At 39.6% G+C, this 26,732-nt stretch overlaps 1 protein-coding gene across 1 annotated transcript; it reads left to right on the top strand.

Moving 5' to 3' along the window:
* Window positions 1-7,403: 7,403 nt before the first annotated feature.
* hsd17b12b (hydroxysteroid (17-beta) dehydrogenase 12b) lies at window positions 7,404-25,578 on the top strand. Its single transcript, XM_061815152.1, has 11 exons — window positions 7,404-7,724; window positions 18,350-18,396; window positions 18,498-18,573; window positions 19,405-19,512; window positions 19,695-19,759; window positions 19,952-19,996; window positions 22,364-22,398; window positions 22,652-22,733; window positions 23,826-23,891; window positions 24,086-24,235; window positions 24,762-25,578. Exons 1-11 carry the CDS (start codon window positions 7,547-7,549, stop codon window positions 24,867-24,869), a joined length of 960 nt encoding a protein of 319 aa, XP_061671136.1. The 5' UTR covers window positions 7,404-7,546; the 3' UTR covers window positions 24,870-25,578.
* The last annotated feature ends 1,154 nt before the right edge of the window (window positions 25,579-26,732 follow it).

The raw sequence follows: 26,732 nt of genomic DNA, 5'->3' as shown, positions 1-26,732 counted from the left end.
TGTGGAGACAGAGGAGGAGAGGGGCATTGATTTGTATGCCAGGATTTATCCCTGTTTCTTTAATTTCCATATTCAAATATGTATTATTGGAAATATGGTGCAGTTAATCAATTAATGTATAAATGTATTTATTACCACAGTAAGCCCACAAGCTGTACATGGATGCTCCTGCGTCCATCTTCAAAGTGGGAGATTCTCTACCTGACGTCAACATTGACGCAGCCACCAAGAGAAGGGAGTCGCTTTTATTGTTGCCATTTTGTGAGCACACAAATGCGTTGGATATCATTTGTAAGTGTGTGTGTGTGTGCATTTCCTTTGTTTGCTTTTCGAAGCAAATTGCACTTTTAATAAAAAACCTGTCCCAACATGCACACATCTTAATCTGCAGGGGATGAGCATGCATTTCCACACATTGTGTTGAGGAGACGCCTCTGTGCACGCGCAGTAACCATCCACAGGAGAGAAGGTGGGATGGGGGTTGAGGAGGGTGAAGGGGTGGGGGGGTGTGGAAGGCTGCATGCACGAAATTCCTCCAAGGAACCTCTGCAAGCGTTCTTTTTTTTCCCTCTTTTTTTTCATCACGCGCGTTCTAAAAATAGAAACAGGGTTGGATCGTGATCCAGAAATAGATAGGGGGCATCACTCCTATAAAAGGCACACCATTCAAGAGTACAGTGTGTGCACAGTAGGAAGAACCGAAAAGCACGAGCACATTTTAAAGCAGAGACCACTTTTGTTTCTCTCGTTTTCCCTGCATGGTGACGCTCCCGAATCTTGCATGGTGAGTATTGCTCATTATGAGTAAAGCTTTCTCTTTCATCCTTCAGCTTTTGCATCATTTGAGCATTTTTCAGTTTGGATTCATGCAATTGTTCTGTTTTGCAGAGATGTAAATGTGATTGTTTGGGATCTGTGCTTGCATCTTGAAGGGAATTACCCTATTACAGGAACAATATGGATAGATGTGATGATGGCTACATGCAATCACAATTTTCTGTTTGTTGTCGGCTCCTTAATGGAAGTATAAGCTATTAAGCCAGGGTTTTACTGCTTTGAGTATTATCACTATTATTTTTGTCACGAGTGGAGCTATCCTCCCATTGTGGTTCTGAAGTGCCCTTTTATTTTATTTTATTTTATTATTTTTTTTACAACGTCCACATAACACGGCACTCTGGCCATGACATATACATTCAATGCACTTCCATTTAATTCAAAATATACATTTAGGGTGTATTGTTTTGGATTCCTTTTTTTTTTTTTTACATTGATTCAAATGTGATCACAAAGACCCCTCATCTTACTGAGGTGCTTTATGAATAACCTGAATGAAATAATCAAATAAAAAGCTGCTCACCGCCTCAAAAAGAGCTCGATAGTGAAATTTGAGTCCTTATTTGCAGTTTTTTGTCCCTTTGTGTGCGAGGAGGGTTGAGTCGTGACTGCTGAAAGTGGCACGCCGTGTGCTGCGTCAGTGGCGTCTGGCTCCGTTGAGCTCGAGACAGATGGGGGGAGGAGGGGTGTAGTGGGGAGGGGACTCGGATCGTGACCGGCTGAAAGACAGATCCACACATGAAAAGATTTAGATGGCTCCCGTGGAAACAGAATCAGAGGGTGGGGCCGCTCTTTTGCTTTAAGCTTTGGAGTCCCCAAAAATTATACAGTTGCTATAAAACTTGCACTCTAGGTTGATCACTTTAGCTCACTTTTTTTGTCATAATTGAACAATTGAAACACCAGAACTACACGTAACATAGCAAACATGACTGTTAAATATTGTATTGTTAAGTCACAATGTATGAGTGTCAGGTGCTCAATTCCCACAGCATGTGGGTGCTCTTTTCCATAGCATTCCTATTGGTCGGTGAGAATACATTCCATCCAATTGAATCACAGGAAAGGCTCGGCTGTAAAGGTCCAAAACCCCTTTTTTTTTTTTAAACACTGTGTTGCTGAAAAGCAGTACCAATCCAGTGGGCACATGCACACACACACACACAACTCGCTCAACCAAAATGATGATAATAATCATAGTGATGAAGACCCGAGGAGTCATGGAAGTCAAGAAGTGGATCTTTGAGTTGTCCGTCACAAATCTTTTTGCGGTCTGGGCTTGCTGTGCATACATGAAGATGGGAAGCCCTTACCCCAAAAAGCATTTGTGGAGGATATGAACCTCAGGTTACAACATGCCTGTGAACATTGTCATTCATCTTGGGTCTTTTTACTCTCAGGGCATTAAACTGATCGCAACTGGACTGTTCTGGTTGTCTGAGAAGACACTTTGCTATTTCTTTTGAGCAGGCTTCATCCATTCGTGCAACAAGACTTCGGACGGCAACAGCCAGACTGACCCTTGCTATACATCATAATTGTTAGGGCCTGAGGATTGACACTGCTACGCGGACACACACACACACACACACACACCACACACACACACACACACACAACACACACACACACACCACACACACACACACACACACACACCTTTTAGTATTCGAATCTTCACTGATCTTAAGAATGTCAGACAAACTAATTACATACAACTATCATACACAGGGATAACTGCCCAATTGTACCTTGTATAGTGAAGGCTAATTAAAATTGTGAGTCCTAGTTACTCTTTGTAACCCTTCCTGGTCCAAAATGGTATACAACTACATTCTTAACCATAAGAGTCAGCAGAAACATCATACTGTATATGTTAAATGTTTTATTTGTGTGTATGACTTGCACACGTTATGTGCATGATACATCAAATCATGCAAATTCTGTTTGTGATGTAGTGTAATTTGGTGGAAGTGCAGATGTGGGATAGTCTCTTACTAATAATGTAACAAACAAAAAAAAAATGACAACATTACAATAGTAACATTTTGCTCAGCACTTTTGCAGAATCAATTCCACACCACTAACGTACCTGTAGCAATACTAAGAAATTCTGGGATTTCATGAGCATGTGTACAGCACACTCAAACTGATTCAGAAGAGATGGCATTTGTGTTGAATTTATCATAACATTAATTAGGATGCACAAACACTCATCTGTGTCTCATGGCATCAGTCACCAGTTTATTGAAACAACTCCTGGGTTGATCCTTAGGCCTCTAAACTAGTGATGCAGATGGATAAAATCATGTTCTATTCCATTTATACAATTTCAAAATATAAAATAGTAACCATACCTGTTCTTGTTACCGGAATATACAATATTTCATTCATAAAGAATTTAAGCTTTTTTTTTTGTATTTTGTGTATTTTTATGGTGGTATTTTTTAGTGCTGAAAGAGAATACATTTTACTGTTTATCCCACAGGTTCCCACACACAATATTGGAGATGATGGCCGGTACGGCTCAAACTAGTCAAAACACAGAATGGTAATGCTAATATGAGCAATGTAAGGGCCGAACCTGTCTTTACAACAGTACATTACACTTTTCCATTACTTAAATATTAAATATAAAATGTTCGGTGTGTTTTTACAATGGGATACAGCCTCCTTGGTCATTGGAACAATAGCATCTTTGCAGTAACAACTCTTCAAGAATGTTTGATTGTATTTTGACAAATCTCCGTTATTATTATCATTCATATTTTTGATAAATCACAAAATTAAAAAAGTGCAAGTTCTTGATTGTCATGTTGTATTATTCTAATTCACACGCAGAAATGTGAAACTACGACTTTTATGTGTTGATCCTACAGGGGTAATTTCAATGCACCAAAATGTTTAAATGGCAGAAACTGATTTTCCTGTGTGACCTTTTAGTCTCATTTATGTTTGGCAAGTAAGTTTACAGGATTATGATTATGTGTACTTGTGTACTTTCCTATCTTTTTGGAAATGTATTTGCTGTATTGAAAAATATTCTTAGCTCAAATATATCAAAGGACATCGAGGTTGACAATACAAGGGATCTTATGTGTAATTTCCTGACATTGTGTCCACGTTAAGAATTTGAGATTTATGCTGAGCATGTGTTTCACCTGTGATTGTTTTTGCCCTTGTAGGTCAGGTGACCATGAAAAAGAAGAAAGTGGAAAAATACACAAACATTCAGACTGCAAACAGCATATGGTAAGTACGACAGTGGGGCTGAGAAACACCCTATATATATATATATATATATGTATATATATATATATATATGCTATAAAGTAAATCAGAACGTATCAGTTTAAGTCATTTTCTAATTTTTGTTTATTATTTGTTATTTGTTATACAATAAATGATATTGGAGAAGTAAATACAGTAAATGTGTGCTAATGAGGGAGTGAAAATCATTTGTATGTATGATTCGTTTATGGTGTATGAGGTCTGTGTGTGTAATTTGTGTACCAAATTTTAATTAACTTTTTTGTTCCATATACTTCCTTCAAGTGTCACCCACATGCTGAGAATGTAAAAAATGACAATAATTAAAATCTTACATATGGATTACTTGTTATAAAGATATTTCTTGTATAAATGATGAACATTTAATAAAAACAACAACATTACCCTTTATGTAATGGAAATGTGAATTCCTGGTAGAGTACACTATAAGTTTATGAAAGCCTGTTAGCTTTTATTTTTTGTTATTGTTGTTGTTTTTTAAACTGCCTTAAATACTGTTAAGGTCTTTTTTGCGGTGTCTGGAACAGTTTTTTTTTTTTGTCTTGATGGCTTTCTGCTTTAGTTCTATGTATTTATTTGTACTAAAACCACACTTCCACACCTTGGAATCTTTTTCCATATTTACTGTATGTATGATAATATTTGGTAATCCTAGTATCCAACTGGATTATCATTATTCACCGACGTTGCAATATAAATAAATGATTTGAAACACCCTTCATATGTTGTGTGTTTTATTCATTATGGTGATCTTTTTTCTGAAATTATGTGGTTACCTCTACTGACATTGTGCAGACGTTCCTGTGCACTGCCAGCCTTTTCAAATGTAGTACCGATACTAATACGTCTACTAATAATAAATCAATCCAGTAGAAAAATAAAAAAGAAAATAAAAGCAAAAATGGCAACATAAGAAATTAATGTCTGCAAACGGACAGTCAGTTGTGCTGAATTTCTCAATGTGAGGGGTTTTGTTTCATTCATCCACCTTTGGCGATGTTTTGTTCCATCAAAGTCACAGAGAGATGACTTTATCAGTCACAGTCCCACACGGCATGAGGACCGTTGCGTTCATGCGTGTGCCCGCAATATAATGTGCCTACGGTTATGATCACAGCTGCTCTGCTTATGGACGAGATGGCGCTTTCATCTAAATTTCATTCAGGTTTCCTTTGAAAGCTCTGAGGCAAACTGTTTAGACTCGTGTTTACCATTGCTGCATTTCTATTTTTAGAAGGCCTCCTCTTATATAACTCTCTTGCTCACATTATGGACCTGTGCTGTCTGCTCTACTTGGCTGCATTGTGTACGTCGTAGACTCACACGTCCAGATTCTAGAAGCCATAAGTCAATAATAAATCCCCACAACACGCACACACGCACACACAAGAATCAAGCTGCAAATGAAAATCATACACGGTTACGATTTTGCAGATATTTGCATACCATCCTTTAGGCTTTTTCAAATCCTTAACACGTAAAATGTACAAATCGCCTACATTTTGTACATTAAGTGAATGTTTGTGTCACTGTTTGAGCCAATGTTATGAATGCACTCAAATATGGATGTGACTAAACTTTCTTGACAAGGAAAAGACATTTGGTAAATATATAAAATGCATCCATTGTCATGATCAGTTTTGCTGTGAGGAGCAATCCTGATGTGTGGCTAATGAACCAATGACAAGGAGAGTAACATTAGATAAATTGTTCAATTGTATTGACTATTGAACAATGTGAGTTGCGAATAAAACACAAACACAGGTCTCTCACACACACGCACACACACGCGCATGCACATGCACGCACACACACACACACACAGACATAAGGATGGGTCAGAATTTATTTATTTATTTTTTAATGATCCTGAGGAGGACCATTAAATCGTTCCTAATGGTATTGAAATAAAATGACATCATATTGCTCTGCACCAAAACTCACAAACCAGACAAGGAAGGCATTTGTTAGGAAAGGCAACACATACTACAAAGGTAACACTGGAGGAGTTGCAGAGTTCCACAGCTTAGGCTGTACTATCTGTCCAAAGGACCACTACTCATAGGGTGCACACTGAGCCCTGGGCTTTATGGAAGAGTGGCCTGAAGAAAGCAGGTACTTTCAGCTGAAAACAAGAAGCCACACTTTGGGGTTTCAAAAAGCGAGACTCCTAAAATATATGGAAGAATGTGTCCTGGGCGGATGAGACTCAAATTCACCTTTTTGCCCATCAAGGAAAGCTGGCGCACGTCAGGTGCACACACATGACATCTCGTCAGCTCAAGAACACCATCCCCTCAGTGAAACACGGTGGTAACATGCACAGTGGTGATGTTGAAGTGCAGCAGGACTGGCAAATTGGTCCAAGTCAAGGAAAAAAAGGATCAGAGCTAAATTACGATTATATTCTCGAGCAAAACCTGTAACAGTACTCTGTATATAAGTGACTGTCAATCTCAAAGGAGTTTGAAGGAGCAGCTGCAACTGGTGGGTAAAAAAAAAAATACTGACTTAAGGGAGGTGATAGTTGTGCACATATTCTAGTGTATTTGAAAATTATTTTTTCATATGAATTTTTCTCATTTCACTTCAAAACTTGGAATTGAAGTTCAGATCAAGAAATCAGTGACAATAGAGATCGCCATGCCACACAATGAATAAAAAGCCTGAGGGAATGAATACTTTTGCTAGGGACTGTATGCACGCACTCACATTTCAGATTTTTTTTTTTTTTTTTAAGGAAAGGACACAGAACAATGCAAAATAGCTTGAATGGGAAGTGCAGTGGGAATTAAATATATTAAAACCCAAATAAAAAAAATTAATTTGACAGATTATATTAAACACTGGATATATGGATCTGTTATAATAATAACAACAAGGAAGTCTAAAATCACAATATATTTAGACACTGAAACACAAAGTTATTTTTTAAACAACAGTTTTTAACGAGATTTTTTTGGAAGGGGGTGTTTTTAAATGAGCGATTTCTCTTTTGCAATACCCTGCACTAGTAATTCACCAGTTTAACATCTCCATGGAAACTATGATGAAGAAATTATGATAATTATTAAAGTCAAATAATTATTTTGACAAATTCTTAAAACTCTCACGTGATCACTGCCCATCCATTCATATATTTTCCATCCCGTTGAGAACGAGATCAATATGAGGTGACCGTCATGAGCACTAGATGGCAATAACGTTTAGATACTAGTTATATAATGTTTTTTAAAAAAGTAAAAGAAGAAGAATATCCAATCACGGGTAGCCAAGTTCCCACTAACGCGGAAGTGAGGTCACATTTCCGTGTGCATGTGCTTTCACTTTGTTGTATCGTTTCATTGAACTTGTCCGTAAGCAGGACTCGTATCACTTCGCCAAGAAACACAATCAGTGTGCTTTTCAGGCAGCAGGGATGTTGTCCAGTGGAGCTGTTGTGCTACGGGCTGTGGAGACGCCGCTGTTTTGGCTCGGTGCTGTGACCGCGGCCTGGTTGTCGCTGTTTTCCTTGTACCAGCTGCTGGCCGGGATTAAGGTGTGGGTGCTGGGCAACGGGCTCCTTGTGTCACCAGCTAAACTTGGCAAATGGGCAGGTGGGTCTTCTATTAGATTGCAAGAAGTATGTGCAGTAACTAATGTGTCCCACTTTTTGTGACATTTTTGTTTGATGCTGTGACGTGATATATATATATATATATATATATATATATATATATATTTGCTTTTGTCTTGGCTCCGTAAAAGTAAGACATCACTGCTCTCGTCATGTCATGTTTTACAGCATAACAGAAATAATGGGTGTTAACGCACTGTAATTTAATTACTTCACCGACACCCAAACTTTAGAGCATATTTTTGACAGAACCCCCAACCGTTAGTGAGTCGTAACAAAGGCTCCATGTAACCTATAAGAACATTGAATGCCAAATGTTGAAAATAAGCGTTCGCGACAAGAAAAGATGCCTTTTGATAAAACAGCATAAAAAGCCTGGGAATGGGCTCGCGACATTGGTCGAAGACAGTGCTGACAAACGATAGACCACAGAAGATATTATTGGGTGCCACTGGCACAAAGCGGTCACGGCGAAGACCTAAAAGTAGATGGAAAAATGAAATTATTAAACTCTCTGGAATGCACTGGCAACAAATGGCAAACTGCCATAGTAGTGGGAAATGTGAAAAAGAGCCCTTCTCCCTTCAGTGGATTTAAAAAAAAAAAAAAAAAAAAAAAAGGCTGATCGCAATGGGATATTAACTTTTTACTTCTGGTGTTACTTTTATTTTTTTTTACTTGAGTTGAAGCCAGACAAAGAGTTGAAGTCAAGCCAGCTGCTACAACAATTTGTCTTACCCGTGACACACCGCTTCTCTGCCAACAAGCTGAGATTACCAACTTCAAAATTAAATCTTCAAATAAGACTATATTGGACATCAGTTTCACTTTTGGCTTGTATTTTTAAAGTTGGACATGAAGCGCAATGCCAATGCTTAATGAATTCTTAAGCGTTTTTGTCCCCTGTTGTCACAAGATAAGTAGATTGTGGGCACTGCTGCAAATGAAGTACTTCTCATATGCAGCAGTGTCCCACTTTTAAAAGTAAATTTAAAAAAAAAAAAAAAAATCCCAGATGATTGTTGCAAACAAAATTGCGATCACGATTCAAATTCCAGCAATTGTGTGGCCCTAGGTTGGGGATTGACATCGGCTCTGGGATTCGCATGTTTTCCCCACGCTTCTGTGGGTTTTCTTTGGGGCACCAACTTTCTGACATTCCATAAATATACATGTTAAGACAAAAATTCATGTGAATAGTGACTAGTAGTTTGTCTGTATGTGCCCTGTGATTGACTGGTGAACGATCCAGGGTTTAGCCTCCCTTAAGTCAGCTGAGGTAGGCTCCAGCACACCTGTGACCCCAACATGGATATGCGGTGCAAATGGTTAGATGGATAACTCCAATTTGGTTCAAGTAACAATTATTTCAGTAAAAACGATCTGTGGTTAGTTAGTCCTGTTGCACTGTGACAACCAGATGCTAACTTCAGTTTTCATACCACACAAATCTTCCTCTTTTGTTGGCCCTGCTTTTCTTGTGGCTAAGTGTTGGTCATGTTTTTTTAAAATTTATTATTCATCAAAACACAGATCGTCTTGCCTCAATAATATGCTTTTGGATTTGAGGCCTGCTCTCGATACTTCTTGACATTTGATATTTAAGAGGCACATACAAATGACTAATGAAATTGATAAATGGTCATAAACATTACTTTTACTTCAGCCATGAAATTGGACGAGGCAATACCTGGCCTCAATTCAACAAATGTATCCTTTGATGCATACTGTAGGTACTGTTGATTTCATTGGCGGCCACCATCTTTAAATTGTGATGAGAGGATGCATTTGATATGGCACCGTCAAAGTAGCGTGAACAATGCTTTTTAATTTTTTAACCTGGTGGAGTGAAAAACATCAAACATGTTAGATATATGCCTTGATCCCTCATGAGATAAAAGTAAAGGAGCAATGTGTGGCAGGCTCGGGCAGTGTTGACTTCTCTCTCACGACCAGTGAGAAAATTTCATTTTATTATATTGCAATAGTATCGCAAATGCATATAATTGTTAAAAATAATAATCTTGCTGTGGCACAGCATTGCTCCCCCCACCTCAGTTGCAATCGCTGCCTTAATGATGTCACTAACTGCAACCCTTGTGAGGACAAGTGGCTCAGATAATGGATGAATAGATCTCTCTTTCCCCTTCCAGTAGTAGTACTTCTAGAAGTGCAACTAAAAATGTCAATACTTCTGCTAACACTGATAGTATGGCTGGTTAGCATAACATTAGTGATGAACTGTCATGGTGGACACTGCTTCCCTGGCCCACCCAAAACTCATATCTATATTTCCCTCTCTCCTTCCTTCCCTACTGCTCCTTTCCTCTATCACGCTTACAATGAGCATGATGTTTCTCTTGCATTTGTTGTATAGTGTCTTTCTTGGACAATATGAGAGGTTATGAGTATACAGGCTTGGCCAACGTAAAGTTCATTCATTTTGAGAATATAATGGTGAACATGACAACTGCATGTGCAAGTATGAATATCCTGGACCTCTTTTTAGGAAATTAAGAATTCAGACCAAACTGTTTTAACAAGTGAAATTATGCTATGAAAACACAAAGGGCATTGTTCAAATGTTTAAATTCCCCAAGCAATAGCGTTTCTCACACATGGTTGTTAAATCTATTTACAATATAACAGGCAGGTCGGTCTAACCTGGGATGTCTGTTAAATATTTCAGTACTAGCGGTGACTTAACCCAAGTTTTTACGCAAATTGAAATATGCCATAGTCTATCACTTAACCACTGCTAACTTATGTACAGTAAATATTTGTGTAAGAAACATTATCTGTGCTAATTGATGATGCATCCTTGTATTGTTACAAAATGTATTCTGTAAACGTAACATTGTATTTCGCTATTTTTGGAACTTGAAACAGCCTGTTGTGACCCACCTTCCGCAATCCACCAGTTAAGAATCACTGATTTAAAGCCTGTTGGTCTTGTTGCTTCTCTTGCGTAATAGATCTGTGTCCTGGTTCATGTTACTAAAGCTCACTCGTGGTCTCATTTCTTTGTACAGAAAATACAGATTGGAACACATCAGAATGGGATTGGTTCCAGCATTCTGGCAATGAATTTAAAGTGTAGTAAAAGATTGTCATTTGATTTAAGTGTTGGGATTAGCACTCCGAATCAACGGGTTCCTCTCAAGTGTGCAGACAGATGCAGGTTTGAATGCCCTGTGGCGCAGTAAACAAATATAATCAAAACAAGAAGTTGATTTGAGGTAGGTTTGCACTTCGTTTTGTAGTTTTTGAATAATTCTGCTTGCCAATCACTTAATGGTGATCAAAACATATTCTTGGTGACGTAATATGGTGAGTTTGTCATTGATCTACTGTATTTAGACCACATCAGTCTGACGGAGAAGTCGACAAGCTTGTGTGTGAAATCAAGTCTCCTTTCATCTTTTTGTGCAAAGCTAAAAATGGAAGTGTATCAGATCTTTTTTTTTTTTTTACATTTTTGATTATGCAGGCAGAGCAATTCAGGATAGGCAGTGAGGCAAAGAAGCCTCTAGACTTGTTTGCTTCCCTCATTCACAAACTTTGCTTGACTCAAGTGGATGTGATTGAGCCGACAGCTTCATTATGTAACAAGGACTTGAGCCATTCATAAATGAGTTTCACATTAGCAGTTGAATCCTTGGGATTCTGGTTCATTGCTTTCTCTCTCTCTCTCTCTCTCTTCTCTCTCTCTCTCTTTCTCTCTCTCTTTCTCTCTTCTCTCTTCTCTCTCTCTCTTTCTCTCTTTCTCTCTCTCTCTCTCTCTCTCTCTCTCTCCTCTCTCTCTCTCTCTGTGTGTGCATGAGAGGGAGAATGCTTATGATAATGTAGCTTTTGCACATTCTTATAGTTGCATCCTACTCATGAGTCTCATCTGAGGCAACATGTATTGATATATGTACTTTTTTGTATGCATTGACATTTTCGGTGAAAAAAGTTTAAAATGAATCTACCTGTATTTGTGGCTCATTCACTGATTTGCCTATTGATTTTTTTTTTTTTTTTTTTCACCTGTACTGTGGCATTTGCAGGAGAACAAAATTTTCTAAAGTAAACTGTTCTTATGCTGGTGCTATAATTTCAGACTGTATAGGAAATTTATGGTTGGATTCCAGCATGTTATATAAGTTGTGAACACACCTTGTACAACTAATGTAATTGTATAATTCATGTAATTAATGTGCTACATGTTCATAGGTTCTGGTTGCAGGTTGTTCAATACGAATGTAACAGTTCTGATTTTGCTCCTATTTTAGACCATCTGGGAAAAAAAAAAAATCTTCATGAATGAAGACTTTGTGTACAGAAAAGCCCGGTTTCCCCCAAATATTGTTCACAAATCAGTCTGAATCTGTTGGTGTGCTCTTCTTTGCCAAGATAATTCATCCACCTCACAAATGTGGCTGATGAAGATTCTGATGTCATTGTCAGTGAAACAATGTCAGTGTCATTGTTGCAACGGTGTGCCAAGAGGAATCTTTTTGAGACGTGACATGACTGTAATAATAAAATAAAGAGTACTTGTAATTTAAAAAATGGATACAATGAAAATTCAACAATCAAGTAATAAAAATAGAATAAATCTGTAAGGGCATGCAATAAAAAAAGTCCAGTAAGCAGGAAATTTAGGTGTGACTCTAGTGCGTTTATGATATTGCAACCAATTTTGACAATTTGACAATTGTTAATGTGTGATAACCGGCTTATTTAGTGTACTGAGTCTGATGGCCAAGGGGAAGAAGCTGTTCATGTGGTGGGAGATTCTGGTCTGAATATATTGCAGCCTTCTTCCTAAGTGTGAGGGTCAAACAGGCTCAGTCCAGGGTTTGTAGGGTCTGCTTCAATTTGACCTGCATCCCCCCGGATCCATACAGGTCCTCAATTCATGGGAGCCTTCAGTTGATCGGCGATCACCACCTATGCTGCACTCACAGCTTCACCTCCCATCTGTAGGGAATCTCACCACCATCCAGGATAGGCGCAATGGGGTAGGGTCATCTTCAAACTTGATAAGTTTTACAAACTGACTGCTAAGAGGTGCAGGAGTTGCTGTAGATGGAGAAGAGTCAGGGGGGAAGTACACAGCCATGAGGCAATATGTTTCTGATGGTCAGGGTGTCCAAGACAGTTTTTCCCAGCCGCACTTAATGCTTCTGTTCATAAAGTTGAAGAGATATTCCAGAACACAAGAGCAGTGTTGGGAAATGAGATTTATCAGTGCACCAGCCGTTGTTAGTGCAGAAACATACCCCAACACCTTTGCTTTTACTAATGAGCTCAGGGTTACCATTTGCTACGAGCAGTTGAAGTCCCTCCAGATATCGTGCGCAGTCAGGGATCTTTTCACAAAGCCATGTCGCCAGGAACGTCAAAAACACAAGAGGAGCAAAATTGTTTCTCTCCATCAGTAGCGCTAGCTCGTCCATCTTGTTGCTGAGTGAGTGTTCACTGGAGAGGAAATTTCCAGGTAAGGGTGTTCATGTCCCCCATATCCAGACTCGCACGAGCATGCCAGCTCACTTTCCCCTTATGAAGAACTGGCAGAGCTTAATTTTTTGGTTACGTTGCTCTTTTACCACGACAGACCTATACGGCTTCCACATCATCACAGGTACTGCACTAAAATGCCTGATGATTTCTCAGATTGGTTCAGCAAACATCTTTCTAAAGTGCACTCAGGTCCCATTTTCACAATCCAGACAAGGGAAGACATTGAGCATGGAGATGAGGTTCCCCAAGCGTGTTGCTGAGTTTGTGCAGAAATTATTCGGCAATGCAAGATGATTCTTTCAGTAGCTGTCCCAAGTGCCTTGTCTAAGATGCTCTTGGAGGTGAATATGCCGGATGTGGAGGTCCTTGGTCCATAAGAATTGTCTTCCTGAAGGTTAGAAGCTCTTCGCAGGTGTAAGAGCACTCAAGCACGATTAACTCTCAAAAACAGATAAAACAGAGTGCACCAGAGCAAATGTGTGCAGCACCATTTTGATTATGTATGTAAAATGTATAGGTTTACTGTTTGGGGTGGGAGTAGTTGCCTCATGCAGTGTTCTATGTTTGCATAGAGTTTGTTACATTGTTAATTGTGGCCTGTGGGCTGTTGGTCCAATCCCCGTGTTGATGGTATCACTCCAGCGTGCAGTTTTACAAGCTTATCCAGGGTATTGCAAATATGCTCATCGGGGTGACATGCTGGTCATGCAAGAACTGGGATGTTTTAAGATTCCAGAAATTGTGTACAAATCCTTGCAACATGGGGCTGTGCATTTTCATGTTCCAACAAGAGGCGAGGTCATGGAAAAATGACACAAAGATGGGGTCCAGGATCCTGTCATGCTATCTCTGTGCATTCAGAAAGCCTTAAATCTCCATATAGTAACTTACACCTGCCCTTTTCTGAACTTGACCGACTACCATCGGTTTTGCTGTAGTCTTGTTTTGGTCACAACCTCCAGCTGATGTCCAAAGATGAGGCGAGCACTGTAGATCAACCGGTAAATTGAGAACTTAATTTTTTGGTTACGTTGCTCTTTTACCACGACAGACCGATACGGCTTCCACATCATCACTGGTACTGCACTAAAATGCCTGATGATTTCTCAGATTGGTTCAGCAAACATCTTTCTAAAGTGCACTCAAGTCCCATTTTCACAATCCAGACAAGGGAGGACATTGAGCATGGAGATGAGGTTGCCCAAGCGTGTTGCTGAGTTTGTGCAGAAATTATTCGGCAATGCAAGATGATTCTTTCAGTAGCTGTCCAAGTGCCTTGTCTAAGATGCTCTTGGAGGTGAATATGCCGGGTGTGGAGGTCCTAGGTCAATGTGGTTGTGAGACCAATTGGATGCACTGCCGTATTCTCTAAAACATCTTTGCCGACTGCTTATTGTAGAGAGAGGAACATTCTTTAATTGGGCACGAGGTCTGGTGGACATTCTTGCTGTTAACATACCAGTTACACTCTACCTTAAAAATGTGCTGTGTCATAAATTTGGACATTTTGGCCTTTCATTTTATTGTGTTCCCCCAAAGAGAGTCCTGTCAAGGAAGCATGCTATCTAATCAGCATCTAGATATGCCACACTAGTGAGGTGAATGGATTATCTTGGGAAAGGAGCATTGCTCACTCACGCAGACCAAATTGTGAATAATATTCAAGAGAAATGGACTTTTAATGTACATAGAAAAAGTATTAGGTCTTTGAATTTGACTCATGAAAATGAGTGTAAACACTAGTGTTGCCTTTTAATATTTTGTCCTGTGTACAACTCGGTCATCTGACAGCATTGTCTCCAGTTACCTTTGCCACAGTGACACACCCTGTGATATTCCTCAAGGTGTTTTTTATTTTTTATTTTTTTTTTTTATCTTTGAATCAGGGCACAAAGTCAACATGAAGCATGCTGTACTTGTTTACATAAATACCATGAAAATATTTTGTAATTGTGATAATTATCGTTGCCTATCTACATTGATTTTTATGGCACAATTCAACAGTTTGAGCAAACTTGAGCAACATTAGTGCAGCGTTTCTGCTGCATTTGTGGAGTGTGTTGTGACACTACTGGCCATTGTTTCAGATTGCGTTTGCGCAGTGTACTTGAGCACGAAGATCACACAGTGAAGCTTCTGTTACTGGAAAAGTGTCAACGTTCACAATTCAATACCTCACTTGAGGTTTGATTGTAACATTTCCAGTTTTCAACATTAACTGTATTACTTTGCCCAACATTTTGGTGTGACAACCTTAAGTAATGGAACGTTTTCCTTCAATTCTTTTTGGAGCACGTACAAATCTAAATTGCAGTTAAGTGTGGGGGTTATAAAACTCGCTTGCATTCTGGACACATAAAATTTGGCAATATGAAATTGATCACTTTTTTTATGCAGGTGATAAAAATACAATCCCTGTTCCCTTTTGATAGTAAACTGAAATTTTGTTTGCATGACTATAGTAAATTTGAGTGATTAGCTCCTAAAACTGGCTTTTTATTTGAATGAAGGGAACACATATTCAGCTGGGAAAAAAAATCCACTTATGCCTCCATAGAACAGTTCATTCTCAAACCACCTTAAAATAACCCATCTTATTTTTTCTCCCTCATTGTGCCTGCAGATTCTCTCCCACTCCTCTTTGCTATTTTTAGCTGCCCCTAGGATCCCCTGTGTTGATGTTTGTCATTTTCTCTCTCATGGTCCTACTCTCACACTTATGTGTGATCGTGCTGCAGCCCAAAAGCTTGGCATCTCAATACCATTTGTACTCTAAAAGACCACACAGATGGAAAGTGGGTACAGCCGAGGCTACGTGATTGTTGATAAAGAGAAGCTTTTGTGTATAAATAGCAGAATTCTATATTTTAGTTGCTACAATAAGAGTCAAAATAGCTACTCTTGTGATGTTCGTTGTACAATTTATTCATCTGAAAACTCACCTTTTGGGAATTTTTTTGTAATATTCTGAAAGTGGTTTTTTTTGTACGTAGGTATAAACTTTCGGCTGTACGTGATGTACGACTTTTGAATTGTAGCATTTATTTGAGAACAATTGAGAAGGTCTGCTGGAAAAAACAAAAAGTAGTTGCTGTCTATCACACCTCTGCGTCACAGGCAGAAGGTTGAAGTTATGACTACACATGCACACACTGGCTCTGCTACAGTAGACCTCCTCCCACCCACTAATTCATCCACTCAACAATCTATGGTTGTATAGAGCTCATGCACGTGACGTCACCATTTTCACGGCGCCATATTGCTGCTCAAACAGAGCTGCTCAACGTTGTGGGAGACATTGAACCATAGGAGAATATTTACAATACCCAAGACCTGTTGTGCTGTTGGTTGTCACAACAGACGAGACAGATATTCACAGAGATCATTGTATGGAATACCAGATGAAAAGACCAGAAAATATCAATGGATTTCGGAAACATGATGGAAGGTGCCCAACCAAAATACACATATGCCTATGTAACGATCGCTTCATTTCAGGTAGGAATTATTCTTCTCAATCTCAAATTAGCAAGAAGTATTTATAATGCCAAGTAGGCTAATTTGAGAACAATGCATTTAAAAACAAAAAAAAAACTGTTACAGTAAATCCAGCCACAATCGTTTTCAGTGTACATTCCGTGGAGACAACTCCATCCTCTTTTTTTTTTTTTTTTCCTTCCCTCCTTTTTTTTTTTTTTTTTTCTTCCCATTCATAGTTAATGAATGAGAGTTTGTGTAAAACCAGGGGTCATTTACTTAAATATTGGTATTTGTATTGAATACTAGCTGAAAAGATCGATGGATTCCGGTAAAAGTTAACGTGTTGCCGAACACGCTTCCGCGTTCATGAGCTGTCAACCCGTCATCTTTTTTTTTCAATCATACTTAATGAATGAAACGAAGTCTTTGTTTGCATCCAGACTTTTATACGCTTTCAAACTTTTCCGTGTAAATCTCGACAATTTACTCACCATATACATGTGTATATCCAGTTGTCCAAGACAAGCGGAAGCAAATTAACAGTCCAATTTCTCATCCGCGAAAACATCGACTTTGGCATTAAATACGGGTCCTCGATGCAGAGTTTATCTAACCTTTCCACGTACCTTCGTTTAGTTTCACCTTCTAAATGTCTAACGGTATCGGACAAGACTGGGCGTCATGCTATAAGACATGTTTTCGTGTCGTCTCCAACCGACTTAGCATTGGACAATGCTTTGCTCGACCGGCAATATGGCGAAGTAAACAAAAGTCACGTAATTTTATGACGTAGGTGCATGAGCTCTATACTTGCGTTTTTCAAATTGAATGGCGAACTCTCAGCCACTAGAGGCCCTTTGAGTCTTGCTTTTGAGCCCACTTATTGTTGGAACCTCTTCATATTATATGTTTGCAAGATAAGAAAAAGTCAAACTCTGATAGATATTGCTACGTAAGATGTTCTTGAAGGCAACACAGGGACACAGTCAAACTCTTTCTCCTGTCTCCTCCACGAGCCACTTTTAGACAGCGGTTTGAATTGTATATCAAATTATCTGCTATAAATATACTACTAGTGTATTCTTTGTACCAATGTGAAAATTTTCTTTTAATTTTTTTTATGAGCATGAACTGAAAAAAGTGAGTGAAATGCAGACAATCCCTGTGACATAAGTTCACTGTATTATATGGTAATTTTTCACATCATGATCACAGAAATTAATTGATACTTAGTTATGAGCATGAACTGAAAAAAGCCAGTGAAATGCAGACTATCCCTGTGACATAACTTCAGTGTATTATATGGTAATTTTCCACATCATGGTCACAGAAATTAATTGATACTTAGAATGCAGAACGCTTTTGGAGTCAAAGTAACCTAAATATGTTTGTTGAACTAAGATATACTGACCAATTAAAATGTTATGTTATAATGACTGTGTTTCATTCTCTGCTGTATTTTTGATTTGATTTCCAGGAGTGGTTTTCATGTGTAATGAGTCAATTATCTTCGTGTTATGCATACAATTTGACCTGACAAATTATCAAATTGGAATTAGGTCTTCATGGTCACATTTTCTTTTTTTTTTTTTTTTTAAATTTTCTTTTGTCTATCAGTTGTGACTGGAGCAACAGATGGGATTGGCAAGGCTTATGCAGAGGAGGTATGTGTGTGTGTGTGTGTGGTGTGTGTGTGTGTGTATAAACGCTCACTTTCTGAAATACTGTATTTTGCAATTGTTAATTATTATGCTGAACTGTTTAGCTGGCACGCAGAGGCTTTTCCATTGTGCTGATTAGTCGGTCTCAAGAGAAGCTGGATGAAGTAGCCAAAGCAATTGGTAAGTAATACACATCAATTTATTAAACTTCTGGTTGTATATTTTCCTAAAATTGAAAGGAAATTGTTTATTGTAAACTTGCCTTCAAGTCGTGCCTGAGTTAATATGACGTTTTTTTGGTCAAGGGAGCTCAACAGCTGCTTTTACCAAAGGCTCACTATTTAGTTTATTCATGGCCACATAATTAGCTACACATGCGTATTTGAATATAATTTAACAATAGACATGTATAAATAATGTCAACCTTTAATAAATAAAAATGCTGTTTTACTTGTTTGTTAGCAAGGTTAATTACAGTACTACAGAAGTGGACAGTATGTGGCTAAATAAAATGTTAGAAGACAACTGTGTGGATCTTTTTTTTTTTTTTAAGCACTGGACCCTTTTTGATTGTACAGGTGAATTTACTGTAGCTCTGTTGTTGCAACCTCACTGAGTATTACACTATTAGATTAGTATACCGGCCCGTAATTATAGTTTTGGTGTTGAGATGATTCATGGGTAAACAAATTGCATGAACTCTTTTAAATGAGTTTCGAATGTATTACAATGCAGCAAAATGTGCAATTTTGATTGGTGCTTCACTTTAATTTGCCACTAAAAGGAGAGGTTTCCTCATAGATTAAAAAGTATTTTAATTGCTTCTGCTTGGCTGTGAGCGCTCAGTTTCATGTTGGTACCTGGTATCTTGCCTTTCATCTCCAACATTGCTGTAAATTAGAAGGCAGATGTTTGGATACAATTGCTGATACTTAAAATGTGATATTTGGCATAAAAATCCAACAAATACTTTCTAGTTATAAACAGGTGCATGTGCTTTGATACCTACAGAGAGCAAATGTGGTGTGGAGACAAAAACCATTGCAGCAGACTTCAGTTTAGTAAATATCTATTCCACTATTGAAGATGGACTTGCAGGACTGGAGATCGGAGTATTGGGTAAGATCACAACTTGCTGCCGACATGATTCCCTCAACATCAGCACACATGAATGTGCTTTATCTTAAACATTTTGTTTGATTTTTGCCAGTGACTCGCTCCTTTTTTTTGCCTTTTGGTGCCACCTTCAGGCTGCTTTGAGGACAAACTAATGACTTTTTTTTTTTTTTTTATTTCAACAGTGAATAATGTTGGAATTTCCTATTCTTACCCAGAATTCTTCCTCAGCGTTCCCAATCTGGATACTGTAAGCCAATGTCTTATGCATTAGAATTGTAGTAGCCTGTGAGAATTTTTCCTGGTGGAATGAAGGAAGCACAAGTCAATCACAATGTAAAAATAGCGTTAGCATGTATGTTATCTTAAGATCACCCCAGATACCTCATTCATATGTACAAATGCACACATTTAATGTCATGCTATTTTATCCTCATTTCAGTTCATTGATACTCTGGTCAATGTCAACATAACATCAGTGTGCCAGGTAAGTGCTACAAATTCAAAATGTGCGCAGCTATAACGACACACATTAGTGCACATACCTCAGCCTGTCATGGTGCATGAGGATGGCAGAGGCACGTAGTAGACCCAAGTGTAGGAAGTAAGGCAGGAGAACAGGCTGAACTCAAAAAGGTTTAACTAAAATAAGTGCTAGACGTTAATCAAAAAGCAATCAGGAAGGCTCACCATCAAGATTATTCTCCAGGCATAAGGGTACATTTCAATAAACTAGAATATGTTAGAAAATATAATTTATTACACTACTCATACATGATATTCATTCATTAAACACTTGGGAAAATTGGATCAAGGTTTCCCTTGCCCGGACACGGGTTACCAGGTCCCCCCTCTTGTCCTAGGCCTGGAGGTGGGACTCGAAGGCGAGCGCCTGGTGGCCGGGCCTGCACCCATGGGGCTCGCACGGCGCGAAAGAGTGACATGGTGCCACTTTCCATGGGCTCACCACCTGTGCAAGGGGCCATAAGTGTCTGGTGCAATATGAGCTTCAAATACTTGGAAGACCTAAATTCAACCGACACGCCTTCTCAATAGGAAGCTGAGTCTGGGTTCTCTGAGGCGGGCTCTCCTATCTCTGGAGTTGACATCACTGAGGTCCTCGGTAGCAGGGCTCCAGGGGTGGATGAGATTCACCCGGCGTTCCTCGGCTCTGCAACAGCTAATGGACATTGGGGACAGTTGCTCCATGGCTGGGATGAGAATCAGCACCTCTAAATCAGAGACCATTGTCCTCAGTTGGAAAAGGGTCGAGTGCGCTCTCCAGCTTGGAGATGAGATCCTTCCCCAAGTGGAGGAGTTCATGCACCTTGGGGTCTTATTCACAAGTGAGGGAAGAATGGAACCCGAGGTCGACAGGCGACTTAGTCCAGCGCCTGCAGTAATGCAGTCTTTGCATCAGTCCGTTGTGGTGAAGAAGGAACTAAGCCGAAAGGCCACTCTCTCTATTTGCCTAACCATCTACATTCCTACCCTCACCTACGGTTACGAGCTTTGGTCATGACCAAAAAAAAAAAAAAACAAGATCCTTGATACTAGCAGTCGAAATAGTTTTCCTCGCCAAGGTGTCCAGGCTCTCTCTTAGAGATAGGGCGAGAGGCTCAGTCATCTGGGATGGGCTCAGACTATAGCTGCTGCTCCACCTCGGTGAAAGGAGCCAGATAAGGTGGCTGTGGCATCTGATTCCCTGGTGAGGTGTTCTTGGGACGCCTCTCCAGTAGGAGAACCAGGGGACACGCTGGAAGGATTGTGTCACTCTGCTGGCCTAGGAACGCCTCGGGATCCCCCCAGAAGAGCTGGATGAAGTGGCTGGAAATAGGGAAGTCGAGGTATCCCAGCTAAGGCTACGGCCCCCGCGACCCAATCTCAGCTAAGCAGTAAAAAAAAAAAAAAATGGATGGTTGGACTTACTTTGCAGAGGGCAACAATCATGTACATTGTTTATGTAATATTTTTGTTTCTATAGAGAGTTTTTGATGGCTGTAAGCTATAGTTATCACAATTATGTGTATTAAAAATAAAAGGGAATATTTAAGTGTAGTGCATCTCTCTTTCACTTTTTGAACTGATCTACCTAACTAAATTAAGCTTTTGACTATTATAATGTATTGAATTTGATAAGTACCTGTAGACTGGTTCTAGCAAACTGGTAAATACAAGAATCCTCGCTGGATTGAGGGGTGGACCATCACGTGACACAATGTGAATTTAATAATTAAACAAGGGAATGGGCACACAGGAGCACTGCTCTAAAACCAAAAACTAGCAAGATAAAGTTTAATCAATCAACAGTTCAAATGGGACTATAACACTTGCAAGGCTCAAGTGATTAAATTCCATATAACCAAGAGATTTTATTTTGTAACTTTAGTTCTCAGCCAACTCCCTCTCCTAAGATGTTACCATTTGGACAGTGTTAGTTTTTATGTTTCTAATGTTCCGTTTTGGTCAGTGGGAGTAAGATGTACTGTTATTGTGTGCGTGTGTCCAGACATCTACAATCTTGAACACACACAAACAAATAGCAATTCACTTTTGAAGAATTGTCATTTCCGATTCCTCCTCCCCATTTTTGTATTTCTTTTCCAGAGCAACAACCCACCACCTTTCTTCACACTATCAAAATTTGTATCATTTAGTGACTCTTCAAACTCCTCCAGCGCCTATAGTCACCATCTATTTGTCATCTCATACAGTACAACCCACACAGACTTTGTCAAATGGACAAACGCTTGTCTAGAGCACACACAATTTGAACCTTAATGTTTTTGTTTCATGTTTTGAGTTGTGTACATATCTCTTCTCTCGATCTGTAACCCTATTGTCTTCTTGCCAGATGACACGACTTGTTTTGCCTCAGATGGCTGAGAGGTGAGCGATACTTTTTCTGTTATATTGCCAAAGCTAACAAGTTTACAAATGTAAACGTTAACACAAATTACTTCAATCCCCCCCTCAACTATTCACTGTGTAACCCAATGTAGACTTTCTTACACATCGCAAAACATTTTTTTTTTTTTTCATTTCTTGCATGTGTGTGTTCCTCTGCAGCTTTTTTTCTTCATTTAACTGTACTGGTTAAATAACATCAGCTAAAGGCGAATCACAAGTTTTGTGATTTCAGGAAGAAGGGCGCCATCCTCAACATCTCTTCTGCAAGTGGCATGTACCCCGTTCCTCTTCTCACGGTGTACTCTGCATCCAAGGTGAAACGGTTGTTTCCAAAGTCAAAAGTAAAAAGTGTGACCATAGATGACTATCATTACACCAGTGATTGATTGATCAGGATAATGCAGGAAGGCCAATGCTACATTTTCATCGACAAGTTCAAGGCATGAGTACTTTAGCTATATTTCAGTAGAGTATTATCAGGGTTATCTCGATTGAAAATGCTGTGGAAAGATAATGTCTGCCAAGATTTAAACATTCCTAACCCGAAAAATCAATGTTGTCAAAAGCCCAGCCGAGTCTAGGTTGTTTCAAATTAAACTTGGGGTGACTTATCATGTAACCCTGCATACGTGTTCAATTCAGGAAACCCATTAAAGCTGTGTCACTGTGTATAGTTTATACGTTCTCCCCGCGCTTGCTTGAGTTTTCTTCAAGTACTGTGATGTCCTCCCTCTTTACAAAGACAAGCATGATTGGTTCATTGAAGACTCTTAATTGTCCATAGGCGTGAATGGTTGTATGTCTGTCTATAAGCATTCTATGGTGGGCTGATCTTTACTTCGGGGTGTCTGTTGCCCAAAGTTGGCTGGGATATGCTCCCGTTCCAAAATAATAGCAATTTTGTAGATCTCAAAAGATATTTTGACATTGAATTTTCACACCATTTTGCAACAGAACGTACAGACAAGACCCATTCGTTTAACATCTACCTGCAAAATGGTTTAGCAGGGTATGTCCTGTTCCTGTTTTTCTCCTCTCCAACATGACCACAAGAAGAACACGCACTTCATGCCTGAGGAGGAAACAAGTTTTGCTCTGTCATAGATTAAGATCAGAACAGGACAGATCGTACCTGTCGAGGCTTTATGTGGGTGTTATATTTGAAGTGTATTTAAAAAGCGTGGGGATAAGCGGTGTAGAAAATTGAGTGGCTGAATCGTATGTTCAGAATGTTCCATGACTCATTGATCACATGCGTCAAGATTAGGCTCAACGCAGACTGGTTCGGTTTGGTGGTTATTCTCCAGGAAAGCATTTAGGAATGATTCAATGAGGATGTTCATTTTCCCTTCACAATTCATCCTGTATGTATTAATTCACACCTAAACCATTCTGTATTTTTAAAGGCATTTGTGGACTTCTTCTCACGAGGGTTGCAAGCTGAGTACAAGAGCAAGGGGATTATCATCCAGGTAGCAAAACTGCTTTGTAGTGAATACATTTAATTACACAAATTCGTCATTACGAATGTTCAAATTGCTGTAGCTGAATGTTGAACAGTAATTCCATGCGGAGTTCATATTTTTCGTGTTGTGACTTCAAACAATATGTTTGAAGTGAGACACATTCGTAATTTGATATGAACTCCAGAATTCCCATTTTCCAGAGTGTTCTGCCCTTTTTCGTGGCAACAAAGCTAAGCAAAATCCGGAGGGCCACGCTGGACAAGCCGAGTCCAGAGTGCTACGTCGCCGCTGAGCTCAACACTGTGGGCCTCCAGACGCAGACCAATGGCTACCTACCTCACGCCATCATGGTACATGGCATCAGTCACCACTGCAACAACTCCATTTGTCGGTCTGATTATGATACTTCATACATCGAACTAGTGTCAGACACTACTGTATACAAATTAGTGTTGTATTACTAATCATTTATTTTTTTAGTTTATTGTTGCCTTCTGGTCAACCCTAGCAGTCCATGTGTGTAACCAATTTTTTTCAATGATTTATCCCCCCCAATAAATAGTGATCAGGGTAAAAGAAATCATTTTAAAATTGCAAATAAAGGGTCAAAATGCCAATGGATTCCAGTCAAATGTATCCAAAGAGAATATTAATCGAAACAAGCAAACATGTTTGCTAAACAAAGCAGACTTTTCACTTATGTCCCTCTCAAGTCATTACAAAAGACAAAACAAATGGATTATGTTGGTAGCATTTGATAACAGTTGCCCACGTTTTCCTTGTTCTAACAGTTGTTTCTGCTGTAGGTTGAAAATAATGAATGTTAATTTGTTATTTGTAAATGCCACCAGCTGACCGTGTAATTTGTCTCTGCAGGGTTGGGTGAGTACAGCTCTGCTCCCTGCCAGCATTCTCAGCAGACACATGATGGGAGTGGCTTTGTCCCAGCGTTCTCGTTACCTCAAAAAGCAGAAGCAGGGCTAGCTCAGCGGAGGCCGGGGGCGGGCCAGCTGTTCTCATGCCTTGTCTGACTACCATCATCATCATCGTCATCAATGTGGACCACGGAAGGGAAAAGCTGACTGTTGCTGAGGAGCAAATCACTCCCCCCTGCCCTCAGAAAGTGCAAGTCATAGATGATGCAAGGCAGCATTTGGTCTCCATCACTGTCCATTAGTCTTCCACTTTAATTTACCAATTGAAAAGTCTCTCCATTTACATGGCACTGCTATACTACTACTATACATTTAACCATAATTCTGTCATCTGATAATGACAGACTATAAAGAAGCTGAATTTGCAGCTGTGCGAAAAATATTTTGGTCTCAAATGTCTCACTATTCCTAACACACTGAACAATGCTTTTAAAGAGCTGCCACTTCCACTGTGTGAAAATTACATTGTTTTTGCAATGAATGTCTCAGTACATTTGACTGAGCTCATAATTACTGTGCTTTTGTATATCTGTTGTGGGACTATTTCCTGTAACTTAAAAGCGGTGTTTCACCAAAGTTTGTGTGTCTGGCAAACCAATGAATCTTTTGGGTGAAATTTGTTGAGTGACAACGTTTGATACACATGTACAATCTGAGGGCCAATACAAGAGCTTTATCTCAATTTCAATTCTGACCCTCAATATGATTTGTATAGTTGTAATCCCCATTAAGTAGCATAATAAACACTTTGAAATGTGGTCATCTTTTATTGTGTCAATCAAAACTTTTTGTGTGTTGTAGTGGTCCTATTTAAAGCTCAAGTGTCGTCAAACGGATGATTTTTGGTATATTAATGAAAAACCCACATCCAATATGGTCCCATGTGTTTTTTCACCACAAAACATGATTTTGACGTATACAGCTTTTTGTAACTCCCGCCATGAAAATCCTCGGGAATTTGTTGAGAAGAAGTAGCAAGTGACATAAAGGACAGTGGCGCCTCCTTGTGGACTCGTTTGTTTCCACTAGTTTTACCTCCGTGAAGGTAGCTCGTTCCTTCGTGTTAGCCAAAATGCCGCCTCATTGCATTGCTGGACATTGCTTGAACACTCGGGAGAATGGAATTACCCTTCATAAGTTTGCAAGAGACCCTGTTCGTTGTGAAAAATGGATTGCATGGGTGCAAAGGACGAGAGCTTTGTGGGTTGCAAATAACAGGTAGGTGTGTATACAGCTACTAAAAAAAATAATAGTTTGGGGCGGACCACGTAATCGGTCTCTCTCATAACGTAACAAAAGATCCGCGTATGAAATGTGTCGATGTGCTCGTCGCCCAGTCAACAATGTGTCACTCAGCCTGCAACATAGCTCGGCTCCACCCCTTCCTTATATAGCACGGTGGGTTGAAACTCAGCCAAACCAGCTGAGGCGCCACGTTCGGCGGTCACATCTTCCGCGAAGGCTGCGCGTTGGGCTTTGCGACGGAACCCAGCCGAGAATGCGTTACTCAGTCGCGTGCTAGCGTGAAGGGCGCCGGCTCGACTGTGAACACAAAGCAGCACCGGCCGGGAGCGATGAGCCGCGATGGCTCATCTCCGCCGCGGAAGCTGATCAGACGGGATGCGGTTTGGCCGTGATGGCATATCATCCGAATATGGCTCGAAACAATAGAGTAATATTGCCCCGGTAACTTCATTCGGTTGTGTGGTGTTGTCCTTTTCGAAAAGAGATTCCGTGTCAGAAGGGGTGTTGGAAAAATCCGAATATCTCTGTTGTTCGGCTTCCATAGTAGCAGGCACTGCGCGTTTTCAACGGCGGAAGTGACGATGACGTCAAGGACAGATGACGCGACTAATATGGTGACCACTTGGATGTCGAGGGACACTCAATTGCGTAACTTTGTGCATGGATG

Source organism: Syngnathoides biaculeatus, chromosome 3 (assembly GCF_019802595.1).
Source record: "Syngnathoides biaculeatus isolate LvHL_M chromosome 3, ASM1980259v1, whole genome shotgun sequence".
Taxonomy (NCBI): Eukaryota; Metazoa; Chordata; class Actinopteri; order Syngnathiformes; family Syngnathidae; genus Syngnathoides; species Syngnathoides biaculeatus.
The sequence above is the reverse complement of the archived record's forward strand: the minus strand, read 5'-3'. Positions and strand labels throughout refer to the sequence as shown.